Source organism: Pavona decussata, unplaced genomic scaffold (assembly GCF_977016875.1).
Source record: "Pavona decussata unplaced genomic scaffold, jaPavDecu1.1 SCAFFOLD_380, whole genome shotgun sequence".
NCBI classification, from domain to species: Eukaryota; Metazoa; Cnidaria; class Anthozoa; order Scleractinia; family Agariciidae; genus Pavona; species Pavona decussata.
In genome coordinates, this window is record NW_028145754.1 from 172000 (window position 1) to 189336 (window position 17337).

At 38.3% G+C, this 17337-nt stretch overlaps 3 protein-coding genes across 3 annotated transcripts in view; 1 reads left to right on the forward strand and 2 right to left on the reverse strand.

The window, feature by feature from the left end:
* The window catches only part of LOC146452131 (uncharacterized), a 92760-nt gene that overhangs the window by 11130 nt on the left and 64293 nt on the right, over nucleotides 1-17337 (reverse strand). The gene's annotated exons all lie outside the window — the stretch shown is intronic.
* LOC146452132 (uncharacterized) lies at nucleotides 1150-15036 on the reverse strand. Its single transcript, XM_085098175.1, has 11 exons — nucleotides 14946-15036; nucleotides 14456-14674; nucleotides 9338-9714; nucleotides 8830-8997; nucleotides 6444-6554; nucleotides 4935-5054; nucleotides 4341-4435; nucleotides 3674-4053; nucleotides 2951-3082; nucleotides 2048-2293; nucleotides 1150-1190 (listed from the first exon to the last, which is right to left on the reverse strand). Exons 1-11 carry the CDS (start codon nucleotides 15022-15024, stop codon nucleotides 1150-1152), a joined length of 1968 nt encoding a protein of 655 aa, XP_084954301.1. The 5' UTR covers nucleotides 15025-15036.
* Nucleotides 10076-12771, forward strand: LOC146452133 (uncharacterized). The gene is made up of 3 exons (XM_085098182.1): nucleotides 10076-10198; nucleotides 10667-10865; nucleotides 10941-12771. Exons 2-3 carry the CDS (start codon nucleotides 10674-10676, stop codon nucleotides 11118-11120), a joined length of 372 nt encoding a protein of 123 aa, XP_084954308.1. The 5' UTR covers nucleotides 10076-10198; nucleotides 10667-10673; the 3' UTR covers nucleotides 11121-12771.

The following is a 17337-nucleotide window of genomic DNA, read 5'->3' on the forward strand; positions in this document are numbered from 1 at the left end:
TTTGGCCAACACCACAAACCTCTTGTTAATCATACATCCAAGGACACTGGAAATGAAGCCACTAACCATCTGGTTGTAAGCTTGAAGGCTTCTGTGAGCTTTAAATTGTGCGTTGGAATAAATCTAGTATCGAGCACAAGATACGAAAGTAAGTTTTAAATCCATGGATTCAACTGGTGGAAGGCATTTCTCGCTCAACGTTTTAGCTGGGATGAGAAGCGGATCTATACCAATCTCAGAAATTTTATCGAGATACCTATATTTTACCTTGCCTTCAAGATTTTCGCTATAATTTGAGAGCATCAGAAGCTCAACCCCTGTTGTTTCAGTCGCCATTTTGATTACGTAAGTCCTCCAACATGGCCGCCAGTAATTTTGTGACGTCATCCGCACACACACTATTGGTCTTAATATTAATTTCGTAAGAGCGCAAATTGAGTCTATGTCGACTGTAAACGAAGTTTTAAGTTCAATTTCTAATCAAAATATTCAAATTGTGGCTACATTACATGAGATGCTTTTGGTATGAAGTTTTGCGAAAGTCGAAACATCCAGATCACATGAAGGCTTAAGTTTCTATCTGATGAAAGCTTAACAGAAATATATAAGAATGATTAAAAAAATTTGAGTCCACCAAATTCGAGATGAATTACAGGGGCTGCGATCCTTCAAAGTAACTGCACACAGTAACTGCAATGTTAAACACGTTTAAGCCTGAACCAAGATAGCGTCAAAAACCATGAAGAGGTCAACAGCAAAGGCAAAGTGTGAACAGTCCTCCAGTACAAAGTCATTCTTTTTGTAAGATCTTATAATAATGCGACTGATCTTTTGCTTTCTCTTCACTTAGCTATTCATACATTTTCACTTCCCTGTTCTGCCCATTTTTTTTATCGTTAATTTCAGTTGTTTAAAAGCCGAATTTACGGTTTGGTTCTTGTCATCGCGTAACGGCAGTCATTACCTGGTTGTAATTCCTGTCATACCGGTTACTCGTTTGTTTGTTTGAACTCGTTCTAGTTTTAATTTTAAAGTCTCATGTTTGTTGTAGTTTAAACTTTCTTTTTTCTCATTTTCATTTGATATCATTTGGGACTCGCCTGCTAGGCAATAAATTTCTTAAGCCAAAAGAGATTATCTTTCAAGGTGCTAAGAAAAACATCTTTTCCTTTCAATAAAGTCTTTTAACCCTTGAAACAAAAAGAAAGAGGTAAAACTTTCAGTCCATGAAACACTTTGAGCAGACACTGAGCCAAAGTTAAAGAAGGTATACAACACTGATTTAGACTTCGGAGGTTTGCACCATTTTCCTATATCCCGTGTTTAGACAAGAGATACAAAAGCATCTAAACCCAGACATGCACATAAATAAGACTGACATTGTTTTACTTAAAAAGTAGTTTTCAGTCAACTCACTTCACAGTAATTTTTAAAGAGTTGTTTTCACTTCACCTACAGTCGGCCATCTTGCGAGCAGACCAGTTTCATTCCCAGGGCCTTATGCGTTTATCGAGCCAACTGAATCTTATATTAAAGGCCTGGGGCTGAGCGCGATCAGCTCCAGGGAAATCACAATAGATGATTGAAGAATGACTTTGGACGAGATTGCGCAGGTGCTAATGTTTCTTTCCTTCGCAGAAAGGTGGTTGAGACCTTAGCTCGCAGGCTTACGGTGAAGTTTGGATTTAAAATTCTAAATGATTAAAGAGTTTTAAGGTGAGTAAGAATTCAGTTTACTACCCTGTTAATAGAGTTCTGTATGATGTCGTTCAAAAAATGGAATTATTGTGGAGTAGTACTAACCAAGAAGAATAATAGAAATAAGTAATTAACAATTACTAAAATGAATGAATGAGTAAATGAATGAGTGAATGAGTGAATGAATGAATGAATGAATGAATGAATGAATGAATGAATGAATGAATGAATGAATGAATGAATGAATGAATGAATGAATGAATGAATGAATGAATGAATGAATGAATGAATGAATGAATGAATGAATGAATGAATGAATGAATGAATGAATGAATGACCTGCCACTTACTCCATGAACTCCATGAGACACTGGTGTATCCTCCAAATATATACTGGCCGACCTTTATTATCGACAGAGTAGGACCCTTGTTATTGCACCCGGAGTGAAAGGTAGATCCAGCCCAGCCATCAACGGACGCACGCCAACATGGTTTCCAGGCAGATGACTTACTTTGCACTACAGGCTGTAACCAGGTGTTCAATGCTGTCAGGTATTTGTTGTTCTTTTTTATGATGGTTGAACTTGCTAGTCCGGCTAAAAATAATAAAACGTGATATAAATCGATGATACAGCTGTCATGGAAACTGAATATGAAATTTGTTTGTCAGTTACCGTGAAACATAAAAGTTTTGCGGGTTCTAATTTTTGCGGATTTTGCGGATGGAAATCGATTTGCAAAGATTAGTTCCCGCACAAAAAAAAAAAAAAAAAAAAAAACCCGCAAAATAAAACGCCGCAAAAATGAACTTCCTTCACTCAAATTAAAAACTCCGCTTTTAATAAACTTGTGCCACTGAGGCAATATACATTGAACTCAAACAAGAACATTAACATGATTTTCCATTGTAGAAAGCAACCAGAGCTTAGATACATGTTGTTACGGTAGTCTGTATCTTGTTTGTATTTTTAAACCGTATTAATGAAACAGTGTTTTGTTGTGCATGGTAGGGGTAGGCTCTTTGTTTTGTATTTTTTTTTTAGTCCCCTCGTACAGTAAGGTATTACAGTGATATGTCTCTAATATGTACGTAGAGTGAACTGTGATCAACATTAAGGATTCTTCCACTTTAATGTTCTGTTACTTGAACAGAGGATCGCAAAAATTAGTTCGCATCAGAAATTTCAGTCATCTCTAAGAGGACTACCGCAAGTGCGAAGCGTGCATTGACTAAACATCGCTATCTTACTCACCTGCGTTATAAGAGCATTCAAAGCCGTCTCCAAGGTAACTTTGGTTACACTTGCAAGAGTATGAACCCCTTGTGTTAGAACAGGTGGCGAACTCATGACAGTAGTTTCCCTGCTTTGAACATTCGTTTAAATCTAAAGGTAATGTTAAAGAAAGATTGCAAAATCAGTATACGTTACTTTCAGTTCGTCATTTTCTTTGTTGTTTTTTTGTCAGAAGTGCAAATACCACCGACAAATGTGACAAGCGCAAAATCAAAGATTGCTGCAGAAGATAAATGGGTTCCATGGCCTATGGTTTCAAGGCTATTTGAAGCCAAGAGATTCTAAGAGATAACAATTTATGGCATTTTTTTGCGAACTTGAAAAATAATTATCTTTGAAAACTACGCGATTACACCCAATTGTCTTTTTGGATTCCAACAGCCCTTGCTAACCTTTATTTGAAAGCCTTTGTATTAGATGTTACCGCCCTTAAGAAAAAGACCCGAAATGCGAAGGACGCATGCGCAATGCCAAGAAAAGGTAGCGGCCTTAAAAGGGTTATTAGCGTGCATTGATTCAGAATTCGTCATTCGTGTTTTAATAACAATAAAAGGAAATTTTCTCTTATTTTATTAACATGAGCCGTACAACAAACTTGTCCTAGGACAAGATGGCCATTATACACCATTTTTAATTCAATTAACATCAGCAGCCTACCTTTCTTACAAATATATTTCTTACAAGTATATTGATGGCAGTCACTGCACTTGACGTCATTCCATTTGTAGTTGTGCTCCAAGCCAAGTGTGTGTACGCAGTCTTCTTCTTTAAAATTATTTGGTTGATTTTTAGCCCAAGCTGTGAAGTTTCCAGCTCCACGATCCGCCCAAGTGAAGCTACCCTCTGTGGAGATGTCATTCAATCCCAGCCAAGATTTTTCGCCATTATGACGATGCTGCAAAAACACGTTTTCTTCATTGTTGTTAATGTCAACAAGAACTGAGTTTACTTGACGGCATTTGTTCAGCGCTGTGGTCCAGTTTGCGCATGTTTCACTTGTATAGTAACAAAATCCATTGAAATAGCTCCAGTCAGGATCACAGATGTTTGCAAATATATAACTATCAATAAGCGAAATGTTTATGGAATATTGTAATGATAAACGACTAAATGAACTGGTTTGTTCTCAGAATTATGATTAGTAAATTATTGACTAGATTGTTGAGTTTGAAATCTTCAAATTTTGTAAATTTAAATTAAATATACAATAGCTAACAGATGGACACTTCGGTATTTTTGAAAAGTAGTTCAGTAGTTCAATTGATTTCAAAATGGCGGGATTTTAAGGGTCATCAAGATGCATTTTTCGCTTATAAAACTACTTATTTACCAGCTATCCATTATTTACTGACCTGTGAGGATGACATAACTCACTGACAGCGGATCATATCTGGTTTCGTATAATTCCTTGACACAAGCTCTGAATCCGGAGCAATTCATGTTCTGTAAAAGAAAAGTTAGCTGAATGCTCACTGGCTGCATTTGCTCCACTTTTTCCACTGGACAACGCATCTATTCACAAAAAAATTCACAAAGACTTACTTTCGTTACAGAAGTACGTGCGTAATTTCCACACCATGACTAGCAACCTATGGTGCTATATTATTAAAAAAGGACGAGAAAACCAGTTTGATTTAACTGCTTTGACACATCTCATATTAGCAGTTTCTTTAGCTGCTACGGTATTGATAGAGGTCCAAAGGATCAAAGTTGAATTTTTATCACTTCGAGCATCAGCGACAGGTATGCCTACCAACGCCCTTTTCTTAGGGTCTTGTTTTTAAGTGGATTCAAATCAGGTTATTTTGAATTTCGAAAGGAAAATATCGTTAAAATGGTACAAAATACTTCCAAAAATTTCATTGCATTGCGTCTCTACAGCTTTCTCTTAAAGCATTGCAATGGAAGTTTCCCTTCAGGAATATTGAAGACAAAGTTTTACCTCGATCCAGGCCGTCATGCCGTTGTGGACAGGAGCCGAGTTTCCACTTGCCCTCGTGCTGTGATTAGCAGATATTAAAATCGTTGGTGTTGAGTTGTAAGCTCTTGTAAATGAAACGAACTACAAGAGAAACAAATCGTATTACTTCTAGTTCCATTATTCAAGCCAATATTATAAGTTCTTTACACTTTCTTTGCATATTTCCTCTCATCCTTACGAAACACCAACTTATAACATTTTTGCTTTGCATTTTGAGCTTTCTTTAATTAACCTCTTGATTTTGTAAGACATAACGCTACTTTATTCTTATCCTCACCTTTAAAGAAGATAAGATTATTTTCTTGGTGTTTTTCTAACATATTTTACCATATTAGCTCAGTGTTTGTGGAGGAAGCACATCTCAAGTAGTTTAAGGCCTGGGTTTGAAGGGTGTTTAGAAATTATGAATGATCCCCTATATCTTCGGTTTCTCTGCCTAGAACAGGATGAAATTTTCCCTGAATATTAAACTTGATGTCTTCTTTTGCCTTAACGTATAATTTTGATCACGTGACACATCACGTGACCAAAAAATGAAAATTACGTAAATCGGCGATATGGCGGCGAATTTTCTTTATATAGATAACTGAATTAGTGTTTCCGAAGCAGATTTTAAATATTTAACTTTCTACGTTTGGAATGACTGTCCTTAAGTTTTTAAATTGGAGAAATTAACAATCAAAGGTTAAATTGTGGACTAAAAAATGACCTTTGTGCTGATAATTTTTCTCTGGAGAACAGTGGACGATCATTCCAAACGTGAAGCGATGGAGATATTTAATCTTTATTAGAAACGCATTTTTGTTTGATGTTTTCTCTTAAAACCGTCGCCTACCTGTCAAATCTTTGCTTTTTTCACAAAAACGATCACGTGACATGTCACGTGATCTATAGCACTACTTATTATGCTTAGAAATTTTCAGAATGATAACATCTTTTTATCCTCCAAATTTCAGTTCAGTGCCATTGAATTTGTTAAAGTTATCTAGAATAAACCATTTTTCCTGTTAAAAGCCCTTGACCCAGGCCTTAAACTGCTTGAGATTATTTGCTACAGAAGAAACACGCGTAAATATAACCTGGAACTTCCAGGCTTCCTGTAGACGCAATCTTACAAAAAGGTCAGAATTTTGCGCCATAGGATTGGCGGATATGACACAGAAATCCATGGAACTAGAAATTCATGTACATGCATATACTACGTTGCAGGAATGTCTATGGTTGCGAAGTATTCCACACGAATCGATATGTGTAAATGAAATGAGGCAAGGATCCATATGTGCGCTTTTAAAAGTCTATATTCTAAAATATGGGACATAAATGATGTAGCTCATGATTCTCGGCTGATGTACAAAACTATATGAGTCTATTCATATATACTGCACCACAAGATTCCCTCGCGCACTTCGTCTACAGAACTATTCAGCATTACCTTGCAATTTGTTTACTTGAATGTCCTACTTTTCTTACCTCGCAATAAGCGTTGTTGTTTTCGTCTGTTGGAGGGTAAGTATTTGGAAAATCGATCACCCCGTGCTCGTTAAACAATGGCTTGTGAAGTTTGGCGAACGCGAGCCAGTTCTGTTAAATAAAATAAACAGCCATAATTTGCAACACCTATAAATTTATTAACCAAAACCTCTGGTAAACTTTAGTTTTAAGCCTACAGCTGTAGAGGGAAATGAGATCTTCCTTTAAATTAATGAGCTTTCTGCCTTTGATTTGAAAACCTGCTTGCGGTGCACTCTTTACCTTACGCTCCGTTGAGCATTTTTGTGCCGAGAGTTCTAGCAAAAGCTTGTTGTGTGAATTACAAGGGACTAGGGAGATAAAACGCTTCGCACCCCCTTCTTGTCTTTTCTTAATCCTTGTTTTACAATAACTGTCAAAATTCCAACCCAACCCTATTTTTGAGCATGACAGATTATTTTGAAACGAGCTGCAAGCAGAAATCGGAAGTAAAACCATAAAACAATTGCACTCTTGGAAAAGGAGACTTGATAATATTATGAAAGGTGAGAATGATGTTTATTCAAGAAAGTGACGCAGGCATACTCGGAAAAAAGAAATCCGAGTGCTCCTATCAGGAGTCGAACCTAAGACCTTCCGATTACTAGTTCGGATGCTCTACCACTGAGCTACAGGAGACTCGTGGGAGCTAAGGCCATTAAACTAGGTTCATAGGACAAACATCCTGCATACTGCTAGGATTTGAATGTCGAACGTGTGGTATATGAAAGAAATGTGATGGTATATTTCCAGCCTGGTGAATGAATGAGAATGATGTTTATTCAAGAAAGTGACGCAGGCATACTCGGAAAAAAGAAATCCGAGTGCTCCTATCAGGAGTCGAACCTAAGACCTTCCGATTACTAGTTCGGATGCTCTACCACTGAGCTACAGGAGACTCGTGGGAGCTAAGGCCATTAAACTAGGTTCATGGGACAAACATCCTGCATACTGCTAGGATTTGAATGTCGAACGTGTGGTATATGAAAGAAATGTGATGGTATATTTCCAGCCTGGTGAATGAATGAGAATGATGTTTATTCAAGAAAGTGACGCAGGCATACTCGGAAAAAAGAAATCCGAGTGCTCCTATCAGGAGTCGAACCTAAGACCTTCCGATTACTAGTTCGGATGCTCTACCACTGAGCTACAGGAGACTCGTGGGAGCTAAGGCCATTAAACTAGGTTCATGGGACAAACATCCTGCATACTGCTAGGATTTGAATGTGAACATTGAACCTAGTTTAATGGCCTTAGCTCCCACGAGTCTCCTGTAGCTCAGTGGTAGAGCATCCGAACTAGTAATCGGAAGGTCTTAGGTTCGACTCCTGATAGGAGCACTCGGATTTCTTTTTTCCGAGTATGCCTGCGTCACTTTCTTGAATAAACATCATTCTCATTCATTCACCAGGCTGGAAATATACCATCACATTTCTTTCATTATGAAAGGTGTTTGTCATCGTGGTTTAAAATGATAGATGAGTTAATCGTTTGTCTCACGATTGAGTCACAAAGATGTGGATCGCGACGTTTCGACCGCTATACTGCTGGTCTTCATCAGGCGATGGTGTCGACTGATTGCGTGACAGTATTCAGAACACAGCAATGCGACGGGCCACTATCCGCTCTGGGATGAGGTTAAGTTTATTGACCGAGACCCACATTGGTACACCCTTAGGGTTAAAGAGGCTATTCACATAAGACTTCACCCTGACAACATCAATAGGGATAATGGAATTGAAATTCCGGAAGCGTGGATGCCCACGATCAAACTACACAGCAACCGATCGGTACCAAGGCGGACGGCCGAGGGAACAATTTCTAGTCTGAACGACGAGGATCGAAATCCTCCAATCAACAACAGCCTAAGAGAGGATCGAAACGCACCAATCAACACAAAACAAGGTGCTATTTATACTGTCACGCAATCAGTCGACACCATCGCCTGATGAAGACCAGCAGTATAGCGGTCGAAACGTCGCGACCCACATCTTTGTGACTCAATCGTGAGACAAACGATTAACTCATCTATCAGACTTGATAATGTTCCGTGAAAATCACAAATTGCTTTAGCTTTGGTCCTTTTAGATTTTTCTTTAAATTCGTCACACTATTAATACCAAAAACTAAATAGGCCTAATATTTAAACAACACTCAAAATTTCTATTTAATATGATTTTGCATTTTGTATAATTTTTGGGCAAATCCGAGAGATTTTTGCATGGAAAAAATAAGTTCCCGCGAAGCACAGGATTGCTCATGTTATAACAAATTAGTTTAATCAATACATTCTAAAATTACCAAAATATTCCCACTGCCTTGTAGAAGTAGTTTATTATGCACATACCACAATGATATCTTCATGCTTGCCATCGAAATTTTGCATTTCCCGAAGACAGGCCTTAAAAGAACTCTTTGTAGAATCCTCGACCCAAATGAGAGCGGCATCATACTCCTTACCAAGCCTCAGGTGTTCTGAGGTCACAAGAACTACGGGCGCCTCAGAAAACTTGTCCTGCAATATTAGAAACAGAAAAATATTTAGGGAAACTAGTTTGCAGTTGTTAATTGAGCAAGCAATTGCTTCATTGTGACTTCTCAACGATAGTTTCGAGGCGAATGTTTTTGAATCGAGCTGCACATTTTCTGAGATTCAAGGAGGAGATCAGTGAGAGCAAATTTTAGGCTCAGACCACTGACTAAGCATTCATATCACTGGATATACTGTGGCATAAGTTGTGCTTTTTTGCAATCATTTAGGAGGCAACACACGACCTTTGTTTATATCTTTTATCAGTCGGTAAAACACAACGAAAAGAAAGATCTTTGAAATAAAAAAAAGTTTCAAATCTTACCTTTGGAAAAGTTACATCTGCACAGTTTGTCCCAGACCACCACTTTTGCAACTGGACCTTTCCCGTTAATCCATCCCTCGGTGCCCCTTGATAGGCAAGCCAATCTATGGTAGCAAACGGATTAACAGTTTCCTGTTTCCGTCCTGTTTGCATCACGCAAACAGTGAAATTGTTGCTGTTAATTTTTTCTGTCCACGAGGTGACAGCATCATGGACGGTGATGGCTTCGTTGAGCTTCATGTGATTGACAGTGACTTGGACATGAACCTGTTTGTCCGGATAGAAGCGGTATGGTGGGGATGCGATTGTTTTGCAGCTGGAATCGGACCATTCTGGAACATGGAGGAGTTCTACTCGGCCTCGAACAATCGGAAAACCTATTAAAGAGTTAAAAGAAAATAAAAAGAATAGTTCCTCTACTGTTGAACTGCACTTTACTTTGCGTTTTGATATTCCCTGCAGAGTCACGTTTTGGTGTTATAACGGACATCCTGGCAGCAAAATGTGGTAAATGTATAGGCAAGAGTGTGCAATAGGGACGTGTGAGTTTCTAGTACTATTTCTACATATAACTTTAGTCATTATGTTAACTTCTGGCTGAAAAAGCCAAATGTGATTTGTAATTGTCCAGGGATGTTTCTGGAGGGAGATGCCACACAGGCTGTCAAACAGTGATCTTGCGATAGAAAAAGTATTCCCTGCAGACGGGCCTATCTATGACAACTGCAGGAGGAGAACGACAGGTTTCCCACAATCCTTTGCATTGTCCGGTTTCATAAAAATGGCGGATTTCCTTCGAAACGTGGCAGATTTTGGCTGTTTTCGACGTGGATGTTTTCAGAGGTAAAGCGTTGTTCTGGGGTAAGTGAACCTTTTACAACAACCTTACGATCTCTTTGACTAGTCAGAATGTTTTCTATAGGAATTAATAGTTCCGAAAAGGTTTTTTGCTTTGATTTGCATAACAATGTTGACATTTATCCGTAACGATCGCTTCAATGAGGTCCATAAATTAATCCACAATAATTCTCTTTCTGCTTGAACGATTTATACATACTATTAAAATTTCAAAACATGAAAGTTAGTTGGACTTATTTGACCCATAGTGACCCACGATTTTTGCATTTCTGAACCGTCGAAAATGGTCCAAACCGCCGATTTCCGATCTCACATAATAACAAACATGGTGATTCTGCGTTTAATGTAGATTGAACTTTCAATGTGTTTTTGTTTCTTTATTGCCCTTTTTTAGCGAACTATGAGTGAAGTTATCGTTTTAGTTTGTTTCACAGAACTCCTAATAAGAAACTTTTGTGTGTTATTTTTTAGGTTTATCATGGAAAATTCGCCAGACAAAGATTTGAGTGCCAAACGCACTCATGTTCCCTCGGGTACGACAACATCAAAGCCTGAGAAAAAGCGAGTTCGTGATACATCGTCTCCGGCCACACGTAAAACATTATTTTCAAGCAAGTCTGCATCACCAGTGACACCAGATAAGCATTCATCCAAAAGCCTAAACCGAAAGGTGAGTGACAAATTAAAATTTATGTTGTTTATACCACTGTCCCGTTTCATTGAAAGCAATGAATATTTTCCATAGGTGGCCAAACATATTCTTACAAAGGCAAAATGTTCCATTGTGAGCCCCTTACGGAAGTCACTGGTGAAAAGACACAAGTGGACATATGAAGAAGAGAGGGCTCTTGTGGAGTTTATTGGAATTGGGAGAACAGACCCAAAGTATGTAGAGATAGTTACAGTGAGAATGACCTTCTTTTAGAAACATTAGTGATTTTTGGGCAGATGCAGCTTCCCATATCAAGACAAGTACATCAGCGAATGTTCTTCTCACAAGTATGTTCCTTATTCAAAATTTCAAAATATTCATTATGTAAAAGCTGTACAAACTACCATTGTATTAGTAATAAAGATAGTTTCAGCTGCAATCATTTTCCAAATGAGTATTATCGTTCCTTTTCAATTGGCTTACACTTTACGCATAAAGATGAGTAAAGATTGATACGTTCATCAAAATTGAACTTACCATTTTAGATGATAAATTTTGGGTACCACCTCACTCTAAAACTTTAATTTCCCCCCTCCACTAAACTAATGAACCAACTTAAGGAATCTTAATCTAGCTGAGTATTTTTTTTTTGCTTTCGGAGACCCTGAAATGGTGCCTTATGCACACTCTGATTAGCTATTCAATCACCAAAATTAGTGTTATTTTCTATTCACCCTTGAGAAAAACTGGCTTTTCAAATTATATTTGAAGCCAAATTTCAAACCGTGACAACATTTTTGTATTATGTTAAGATGTGGCAGGTGGGTAAAAATACTCTGGTTATTTCTTTCTCATACACCAGGGTCAGAGCGGAGTATGTACCTATTTTAAAAGCAAGTTTGAAACCTTGGAGGCAGCAGAGGAAGCCTACAACCTCACACAGCCTCAGTGGTTGTTTGCAGGAGCTGACCTTGGCGCCACAACCAAGGCAGGCTAACAGGAGCACTCCAGACCAGCAGACACCTGCAGCAGTACCTCCAAATGAGATTCCTTGTTTAAATGTGCCACCAGATTTGAAAGATGCCATATTCCAGGGTCTGGCAGGAGGTGTCTCTAATTTGTCACAATTTATCAAGAAACTGATCTGCCTCTCAGACATCACAGACATAGCTGACATTGCTAATACATAGTGTGGCTCATGTAATCAGGCCATAATTTGGCTCCTCACTTTGTGCATAGAACCAGTAACTCAGAAAAATTAGATTGAGAAGGGACTAGGAAAAACAGTTTAGGACATCAAAATATGTAAATGTCAAGTAAAATAACCAACATTAAATTGTTAGATTAAAACAATATTTATTTTCCTTTCATGGTATTGAAATAAGGAAATTTATTTAAAGTGTAATGCACATCAGAAAGTCATGTAGTATATTATTTAATATACCTTGTGAACATAAATGTTCCTAATGTTACATGTTTAATGGCATATGTGGTATATTCATACATGACTGTAATTTTCACCAGATAGTACTGACAGCTGTTATAACCTGGAGATTATTACAGCCAAGCATAGTGCAATCAATAGTGCTGATGTGGGAATCCAATGTTAAAAATAAAAATAAACATTCAAAAATTGTCTAGAGTCTCAGTCTTGATCAAAGTAAATAAAGGGTCCCATACTTCCTAAACATTTTTTTTAGAATTCTTCATGTGTGACTGCGACCACAGCTGAGTGCCTCTTATGAGAGGTGTCTACTTATGGGAGGTTATGTGCCTACGTGTGACTTAGGAGAGGCGGCTGCCAAGAGGAGGTCTGTTAGCGAAGATTTGACTGCATCAGTATTCAGACAGGGTATTCAGTCAAACCTCCTCTAATGCATGCCTTCTGTAGGAGTATGACCCTTTTAAGCGGCCACTCGAGGTTCCACACGAACACTAGTACATTATTAAATCAAACCTCCACAAGGCATGCCTCTAGTAAGCAGACACTTGGCTTCTGCTGAAATAAAACAGACAGTGATATGTGGCCCTCATGGGGTCTGTAGGCAGGAGGTTCAAGTCGTTCAACTGTGCATTTATTGTACATAATTGGTACATGATTATTTAGAGGAAAAAAACCCCATAAATTTGGGGATGACATATAGCGAACTGACTTTAAATCCTTGTTTTCATACCAATTTTTCCACTATCTGGTTGATCCCTTATCTGACTATTAATCCAGGTTGCTGTTATAATGATTCTGAGGGCTGTCCCTTTCCCATTGCCCCCTTTTTGCAACACTGACAGATGCATAAAAACTAAATTTACTTTGCCAGGGAATACATTCCCTCTTAATATATTACAACGACAAACTTTTAATTTCCTTCCCCTTCATTGCTTTCCTTAGCTTGGGAATTTTGTTTACGCCACAGTAGCCTATTATGTGCCAGCCATCATCAAAGTAGACATCAAATTTGATGGCATTTTTGTCTTCTATATTATTATACATTATATTATATTCCGCTTGGCCCAGTCACTTAGCTCGATTAACTTGCTATTTCTAAGTGGCTGTGCCCTCTTCCTTAGTAATTTTTCTTTCTTGAATTTATGTAACACTGTTTAATTTCTGGGCACGAATAATAAAGATTGTTGTTGTTGTTATTTGGTTCGAATTCCACCCGTACGGGAACTGCTTGAAATTGCCGCAGTTGCATTCTGCTTGAGCGAGGTCAACAGGATGACAAAGCCTGCACCACAGCCGCAGAACAATTTCGACGCAAAATTTCAAAATCCCAAATCAAAGCTCCAGTTGATTCCTGAGTTTTGTCCTCAGGATTTAAAAACTGTAGAAAAATCAGAAAAAGCGCTTTTCAATGCACTGTTTAATCCACATCAAAATAGCCTAATACATTTATTTACACATCTGTAAAAAACCAAGGGAACAAAAGCCGACAAGTATACACAACTTTTCATTCATCTCGGGATTTACAGATGGATTCGAATCGTTTTTTATACATAAAAATGATAAAATTACGGTTATGTCGCAACTGCAATTGATTCGAATGAGGACAGGACTCCATAAACTGTCGAACAGCTCATCGACAAGACGATCTTCGATGAATTTCGGAACCAAAGAGAACCTTCGTTTCGACATGCTCTCGACGTAACTCCAGTGAATTTCCTTGCAACAAAGTACAGCACAGGAGAAGCCTTTCAGGTGAACACTAAAAACTTCTTTTGACACGCAGTGTATGTAGATCAGCCTTGTTATCCGCCAAGCAGAGCATTTTACAACGAAGCACGTTTCCAATGAAGCCGCGATTTGTGACAGAAACATGCCCTATCGTACCCTAGAGAGACTGATGACGTCACATGAAATGTTGCTAATATAGTTGTAAACGCAAAGGATTGTGGGATACCTGTCGTTCTCCTCCTGTGACAACTGCATTCAGTTTAGGCGAAATGGTATGCTATGTTGCAGTGGAGAGGGATAGGGTGGCGGATTTTGGGTAATAGCAAGTTGTCGCTACGACATAGTAAATAACAGTAGGACAAAGAAGACAGTTGTACTATTGTGTGTGGTCTAATGATGAGTTTCAATGTAAGCTACATTAGTCTATCTCTCTTACCTTCACAACTTCCTGGATGGTACACAAGGTTATTTTCCAGTCCTCTACAGTAACTTAACTCATGCCAGCATTTGTTGTCGTATGTTGTTCCATTCGCAGTACACACTGGATCCTGATAAGAGGGACATTGTTCAAAACACTCACAGCGAGCGTCATGCGCACTGTACGTCTTGCACACTCCAAACCGTGGACAATGCACGTTAAGACAGGTATTGAGATCTGTGACAACAAAAATATTGTTAATTTATCTTAATTAGTAATTTCCTTGACGAGTGGTGTAAATAGATGGATTTATTGTAAAATGGTTCAAAAATAACTTCATTTTACTTGACCATGAATCAAGAAACCTATTTTCTACGCTGCAAAGTTTTACGGACAAAATCTTACATTCTTATACAATTCTACTAATGCTTGGCGAAAAATGAGACTTTACATTTCACTGAAAACTCTGAAAACTGATTCAAATTAGAGAAAAAAAGGGAAAACCAACCTCCAATAACAGTATATGTTATTGTTAAACGGTCGTGACCGCTTCCTGATCCCAGTAAGTCCTTAACACAAATCTCCATACTCTTAAGGCCAACATTATGAATAGAAAAAAAAAAAAAAGAAAACGTTTGTGATGAGGTTTGATGTTATTACAACTCGTTTCCTTGGTAAATATTGGCGATATTTCCCCAGCAATTCTTTTCATGTCTCATTCGATCGCAACTAAAAAAAGAGCGGGAGAAATAAAACTGCGGAATTTGAATGAGTGCTAACACCAATAGTTGGAGATGGGGAATGGAAACTACACTTTTTGTACACCCGTTTTGAAGATGTTAATTCTCTACTACTCAAGAAACAGAAATTTCCATTTTGTCAGGCTCATAAAACGTGTTCAATGGGATTTTTAAAAGTGACAGCTGTCATTTTTACTCATTTTACAGGGCGTAGTTTGCAATCTTGTGTGCCTATCTCACAGACTATGCGAAAAACGGCAATATAGTCCGTTCTGCTTAATCTTTTCACTGGAATGTTGCCAACCGTAAAATAAGGTGCTAATTTCAGGGTCGAAATTGTCTTGTCAATTTATGGGCCTTTTCGTGAAATGTGAGCGAAACTAATTTTTAACGGGATACTGTCAAACTGTGAAACGGCTATTTTGTGCATAGAAATAGTCTTCTTGCCAGTATTGGCGACTTTTTATAACATTTTGGGTAAGCTTGGGTTTTCCTGACCTTAAGGCAGAGAAGTTGGAAGGAGAAGATCATTTCTTTACTAGCGTAGACGTTTTTTTGCGATTATAGAAAAAAAAAATCGTTTAAACGAATATGCAGCGATTAAGTTTATGTAAAAAAAATAGTAAAAAACGCTCCCGCCATTAATGGAGCCAAAAGTGATATCATACCTCTACCAAGGCCGTGATGATGTTGTTTTCAGGAGGAACGAAGCTTTTTGTTTGGCGGTCATATTGGTGGTGAACGGAAACAAGGACCACTGGTGACCCGTACAACGTGGTATTGAAAGGCATGTGCTGTAAAATTATACAACAAGCAAGCAAATAAATAAAGAGATAAGTATTGATGATGTTCCTTAGTATGGAAATATCAACTTATATTTACAAAGAGGCATTTTACCAATCAGTGTCACCTGGAAACTCGGTAAAATGGAGAATAGAGGCATCAATGAAAGATTTTAACGACAGTTCCACTGATTATAAAACAGAGATGCTGCATGAGCATGTATAGAGGGTTTGGATCAAAGGCTATTAATTAGAAAAGAAAGAAGGCTGACTGAGTGTGATGACTCACCTGACACAATCCGTAGTTGTCTTCAGCTGCAGGTTTGCCCTTGTTTGAGAAAACCATTTCTCCGGTGAAGGTAAAATTAAGATCAGATCCATTTCCGAGGAAAGCAAACCAATCTTATAAACCAGAAAAAATCAGATCCACTCAGACTGAGTGTGATGACTCACCTGACAAAATCCGTAGTTGTCTTCAGCTGCAGGTTTGCCCTTTTTTGAGAAAACCATTTCTCCGGTGAAGGTAAAATTAAGATCAGATCCATTTCCGAGGAAAGCAAACCAATCCTATAAACCAGAAAAAATCAGATCCACTCAGACTGAGTGTGATGACTCACCTGGTAAAATCCGTAGTTGTCTTCAGCTGCAGGTTTGCCCTTGTTTGAGAAAACCATTTCTCCAATGAAGGTAAAATAAGATCAGATCCATTTCCGAGGAAAGCAAACCAATCCTATAAACCAGAAAAAATCAGATCCGTTTCCAAGCAACGCAAACCAATCCCATAAAACAGGAAAGGTTCGGCTGGTGCGTGCTTTGATCATCAGAGAAAAATGGATAATGACTGACGTGCAACCCAATTTGGTTGCAGGTAGTGAGCGTGCAGCATGTCAAACAACGCTCTGCACGGTAGACGCACGACATGAAACGGGACAAGGAGATGCGAAACTCATCCTATTTCACCGGGCACGAAACTCGGCGCTGGTCTCATTCAGTACTTTGAGTCTTGCGCTTTGTTGATGCCTAGAAGTTAAACAAATTTAACTGGAGAAATTTCCTCCGAATCATTTCTTTCAAATTGAGGGAACGGTATAGCCTTCGAAATGATCCCGACCCCGAAATGATCCCCAACCCTGAAATGATCCCAAATTTGACCCCGAAATGATCTCGACCCCAAAATGATCCCTATTTTTCTTCTTGTTGACCCCGAAATGATCCCCAAGGAATTATGGAATGGTGATTAAACATGTGATTGCGTTTTTGTTCTTTGTTGAAATGCTGCAATCCTGTCAGATCTTTTTATTCTTACGAAGTTTAAAAAAAAAAATACTAGTTGTCGGTTCACTGTCTCGTTCCAGTCGACCTTTGACCCATTTAGTTT

Coding starts and splice junctions, on each gene's coding strand:
- LOC146452132 (XM_085098175.1), bottom strand. CDS start 15,024: ATGGAGATTTGTGTTAAGGACTTACTGGGATCAGGAAGCGGTCACGAC. Junction 3,083..3,673: donor TGACTGCCATCAATATACTT/GTAAGAAATATA, acceptor CATTACCTTTAG/ATTTAAACGAATGTTCAAAG. Junction 2,294..2,950: donor TGAATGCTCTTATAACGCAG/GTGAGTAAGATA, acceptor TATTATTTTTAG/CCGGACTAGCAAGTTCAACC.
- LOC146452133 (XM_085098182.1), top strand. CDS start 10,674: ATGGAAAATTCGCCAGACAAAGATTTGAGTGCCAAACGCACTCATGTT. Junction 10,866..10,940: donor CCAAAAGCCTAAACCGAAAG/GTGAGTGACAAA, acceptor TATTTTCCATAG/GTGGCCAAACATATTCTTAC.